The following is a 5,190-nucleotide window of genomic DNA, read 5'->3' on the forward strand; positions in this document are numbered from 1 at the left end:
AGTTCTGTTTTCACTTCATGGGTAGACACGTATATTGTTAAACAGAGTATAATTACTGGTGAAAATTAGTTGTCTCGTTGATTTTTCCCATCTTCTCCTATAAATGATTGGACGGTTTAGAGAAGACTGAAAGACAGTAATAATAAAAGAAAGGATGTAACACCCTACAAGAATAGACATGTAGTAGGACAGAGGTGAAATACTGATTCAGCAGTAACAGAGAGGCTTTGGGAAGAATGCCAGAAATACATGGCTTAGTTAGAAGTGCCCTGAGAGCATGATGGGCGCTGGGGCGGGCATGGAGGAAACGGTGTTTGCCCATACAGGAAACGCTATTTATAGCAACCTGTCACTGGCCAGAGAGCAAGCTTGATGGGCTGTCTTCTCCCTAGAAGTAGCCCGAAGGCCCTTGTCTTGCAGGGATACTGATGGCTCTCTTGAGCTATGGGGATTGATATCCTTTAGGACTGGTTTACAAATATTATTAACAACTGAAAATAAGACGAACAAATAAGTGTTACTGAAGCAACCAGGAGAAAGTGTGGGAGAGGACCCAAGTGTAAGGCTTTATTTCCCAGCTCTGACAATAGACTTCTCTGAGCTTGGTTAAGCCATTTAGTTAGTGGCTGATACTTTCCCATCTCAAGCCCGTCTTGTCTAAGGTGAAAATTGCTCAATATGTAATTTTTTTGTGTGTGCGTCTACAATAAAACACTGATCTTATTGAGGTAATTGACTGTGGAAAGGAGAACAAATGGAACATAGCTTAGTGATATGCACAGATTGATTGATATGATTTAAAAATCAATTCCAAGCTTCCTTCTTCGAAAAGATGGAATTTTGAATATGCCTCTTCTCTTGGCTTTTTGAGGGATTACAGGAAATAGATTCAACCTGTGTGAAGATTTAAGGCTGTATATTGCTATGCAATGCAAATTAATTAGTCACAAACTTCCTGTGATGAAACAACAACTCACCATTTAGACTCGGAAGAAATAGAGAATTTTGATATGAAGAGTGATAAGATCAGATACTCAAAAGTATTAAGACACTTGATTTCTCTTCAGTGTTTGTAGATTCGTGTTTATATGTTTTGAGTGGATTGGAATGGTTTTATGAACAGTAAAAGAGCATCTCCTTTGCCCTAAAATAATAATTTCTTATGTTACTCAGTTGATACTTCTTCCCTTACCCTTTTACATTTTCTTTGTAAGGATTTTAAGAAATATGAAGTTCTCCTTTAAGCAGAGGATTCTGATACCAGACTGCAGGAAAACTAAAAATTACACCCCTTTTCTTCTATTTATTTTTATTTTTTGTAATTAAAGCCAGAATAAAATTAGACAAAAGAAGCCATTGTGTCAGGGAAATGTAAAGCAAACACAAAAGAAACCCTGAAGACATATTTTAGGAAAATCCTAAAAATATTTACCCACATAATCAACATTTAACTGGGGGAATCGCTGTTCACTATTTAGTTCTTTTGAATGTAACAAAGTGAAATGAAGGTCATGCTTGTGAACGAGGCCTGTGATTTGGGGTGCACTGCTGGATAAATGTGAGTGTCAGTGTCCCCCCCAGCATTTCTTGAAAGTCAGTGCCTTGCCAGTCAATGCAGGAATAATTTGTGTACAAAGTTTGGCTGAAGAGGAAGTTAAATATTCATGATCTGTGGGAAGTCTTTTTAACATAAAAAAAAAAAGTCTCTTGAAAAGCAACAACAATAGCTGTTACCATTCTTAGCATTCCTCACTTGGCATCTTCACTGAAAGACTAATTCTGTGTGAATTTCATGAATGTGATGCTTCATCAATCCAATATGCACAGGTGTTTAACCATATTGTAGGAGAGGAAGGCTATGATAAACATAACATCCTTTCAGTGGAGACATGTAAACCAGCTGGGGCCTACAGCTATTTCATCAACTTTATTTTTAACCCTGGTAGAAATACGGAGTTTGGGAAATTGTCCTTCTATTCATTTGATTAAGGTATGGTCAGAAATTAAGAAAGGCTTTCTTGTGCCAGAAGGGCAACGAAGCTGGTGAAGGGTCTAGAGCACAAGTCTTATGAGGAGCGGCTGAGGGAACTGGGGTTGTTTAGCCTGGAGAAGAGGAGGCTGAGGGGAGACCTCATCGCGCTCTACAACTACCTGAAAGGAGGTTGTAGCGAGGTGGGTGTCAGTCTCTCCTCCCAAGTAACAAGTGGTAGGACAAGAGGAAATGGCCTCAAGTTGCAGCAGGGGAGGTTTAGTTTGGATATTAGGAAAAATTTCTTCACCAAAAGGGTTGTCAAGCACTGAACAGGCTGCCCAGGGAAGTGGTTGAGTCACCATCCCTGGAGGTATTTAAAAGACGTGTAGGTGTGGTGCTTAGGGACATGGTTTAGTGGTGGACTTGGCAGTGCTAGGTTAACGGTTGGACTTGATGATCCTAAAGGTCTTTTCCAGATATGGTTTTCTGAGAGTATAAGAATTTACAGCTGCTGAGGATGTGGCCCTTTGAATATAAGGGTGAATAGAAATGACCTTTTTCACCTGTAAATCTGATCTGTCCACACTGGACTTCAGTCCACAGGGGAGAAAGCAGACAATTGTGTTGCTGCTGCTCCTCCTGTAATCTGTGCTTTTCCTGAGCAACTAGTACACTACAATTATAAAAGGTAATTATTTCACACCAAATTTGCCAAAGAATAATGCCTACTTAAATTGTAAATCTTTCAGAACGTCTCATGTGACAGATCACATGTTGGTACCCCCATTTTCCAGGATTACTGAGCCTTACTACCTAATTTGCTTAGACACATTTATTATGGCACTCATGCATCGAAGAATGAAGTCCAATGATATCTTTCCAAGTGTTTTATGTGCATTTCTTTTTGTTTTCTGGCATAGGTCCAAGCTGTTTTGAGAAGGCACTGGAATCAGTACAAAATCCAATTTGAACACAGCTTCAGCCACTCGGATGCTATGCGCACTGCTTCCTACACCGTCTCGTCAATCAGCGATGTTCAAGGCTACAGCTACAATCACGACTGCACCAGTGAACATTTAAATGGGAAGGGCTACCATGACACGGAGAGTGTTGTTTTAAAAACAGAAAAGCTGTATGGTTGACTGCTAAAGGCTTGGCATATGCCAAGCCCTCGTGAACTCCAAGTTTGATTTAATGACTTCACGGCCAGAAGTTTTTACCTAACTCGGGATATGTTATTCTCCTGAATGATGCAAACTAAACCAACACGTTTTTCATATGTATGTATATATATGCATATATACATATGTTTGTGTTTCTGTGTATCTATATAGTATGGACATCTGTACATATATATCTATATATGTATGTGCATTTATATAAGGATACAAACTTTGCCTCTTCAGTTTCTACTGTGTAGACAAAGTTGGCAATTTTTTGTACAAAGGGAATCAATGAAGGATTTCTTATTTTCTTGGAAGTTTGTATAAGACTGTGTTGTGTTGAAGCCACTTCATTTGCCTATAGAATCTTAGAGTGTAAATACCATACTGTATTGTCTTAATTCAACCTAAAACAGAACAAAGGAAAATGGTTAAAGTAGGTGCAATAATAACAATAGATTGTCCAGGTTAATTTTGTGTCCAGCATTTGACTGTCAAAAAAGCCCAACAGGTAGTCTGAGATAACAAACTCAAAGATATTGATGGTTTGGTTTGGTCAAAGATATTGATCGTTTTGTTTGGTTTGGCCAGTTTGTTTTTTCCACTGTTTAAAATCAAGCGTAGAGACACCAGTGCAAGTCTGAGACTCTGCTTACTTCTGTACTGCAATGTAATATTTTACAGCAAGCTTTGAGCAGTTTTATTTAAACTATTTTTTCATATACAGGGGTGTCTCCTTCTCTTCAAGTTTATGGAAGTTCCTTATTGGCTTTAACACAGACAAGATCAATGAGGCCTTACTGCCAGAAAGAAATGTAGTAACCTGAATAAATGTAAATCCTTCCAGACACTAATACATAATTGAAGCTGATGGAACTTCACTGTGTGATTAAGGACTTTACTCAACTGGGAAAAGATCGTGTACGGAATTTGTTGTAGCCATGTTGTTGTTTTGTTTTATTTTTACGTATTTCCCTGGCCATGTGCTCGATAATTTATTCCTTCATTCTTGGGGCAAAGTTTTGATTAATTTTGTGGGTTTTTTTTGTCTGAGAAAAGCATGCAAGACTGAACGCAGTGCAAATGACATACTACGTTTAAAGCCAGTGTATGAGATTCAGACTAATCAAGCAAACTAATGTTAGTAATTGTCATTACTTGGAAAATCCAATATAAGGTTTGTCTTATAAAGGTTCAAGACATTATGGATTGAGAATTTTAATATTATTTTGGAGTGCTTGATTCTGAATCTCTATCTCAGTTACTTAGCTTAGAACAGTACTTTATAAGTTGTTTCTTTGGTTCTACTGGTGAATAAAGGTCTCATTGAAAATGGGGAAGTGGTCAGAAAGGTCTTGAGAAAATGTGTCTTTATAGCAATGTATGTTTTTGTAAATCTTTATGCTTTAAAGAAATAGTTTTCTTAAGTGAAATGACAAAAATGCTCAAGACTGAGGGTGTGGTATGAGGTGAGTTTAGAAAAGTCTTATTAAAAATCACAAAAGTAGAAAAAGGTTTCATTGGTTTATTTTGCAGATAAGTCTACTTCAAGTGGGGGAAAAAAAACAAAACAAAGTAGAAGAAAAGTAGATGCTGGAGTTGATAGACTATTATGCTAATTAATGTATATCTGGTGCATGTAAGCCAGTCAAAAAAATGAAAGACAGTTCTTTTTGAGACCACTTCAGTTTTAAATACTTAATTTTGTATATGAACAACTTGATTTTAACATTTAACATTTTTGTCAGTAGCCTTTCTGTAAGCTTCATTAGCATCTAGTTAATTTGCTGTCACAGTGTTTATTGGTTTGTGACTTCATCAGGCTTTAAATGCTTTGTATTTAGAAGGAAAACATTAGGAGGATGCGGTAAGTTCATGCCACTTGCACCTTTTTGTAGTTTTTTACAGTTCTTATGTCTGGAGTTTGAATTTAGAAAGTGTTTTATTAATGATTTAGTTTCATAATATAGAATCTCAGCTAGGATGCACAAATCAAGATTTCTGTTCTTTTGCAAGGCTGTCTGGTTGATTGATGGGAATGATTTGAAAATCAGT

The 5,190-nt window shown here is 37.2% G+C and overlaps 1 protein-coding gene across 1 annotated transcript in view; it reads left to right on the top strand.

The window, feature by feature from the left end:
• Window positions 1–4,692, top strand: part of CALCRL (calcitonin receptor-like) — a 31,093-nt gene extending 26,401 nt beyond the window's left edge. The window contains exon 12 of the mRNA XM_009334985.1: window positions 2,893–4,692. Within this exon, the coding sequence (XP_009333260.1) occupies window positions 2,893–3,114 (222 nt within the window). The 3' untranslated portion in view covers window positions 3,115–4,692. The remainder of the gene's footprint in view (window positions 1–2,892) is intronic.
• The last annotated feature ends 498 nt before the right edge of the window (window positions 4,693–5,190 follow it).

This window comes from Pygoscelis adeliae, unplaced genomic scaffold (assembly GCF_000699105.1).
Source record: "Pygoscelis adeliae isolate BGI_AS28 unplaced genomic scaffold, ASM69910v1 Scaffold212, whole genome shotgun sequence".
In the NCBI taxonomy this organism is placed as follows: Eukaryota; Metazoa; Chordata; class Aves; order Sphenisciformes; family Spheniscidae; genus Pygoscelis; species Pygoscelis adeliae.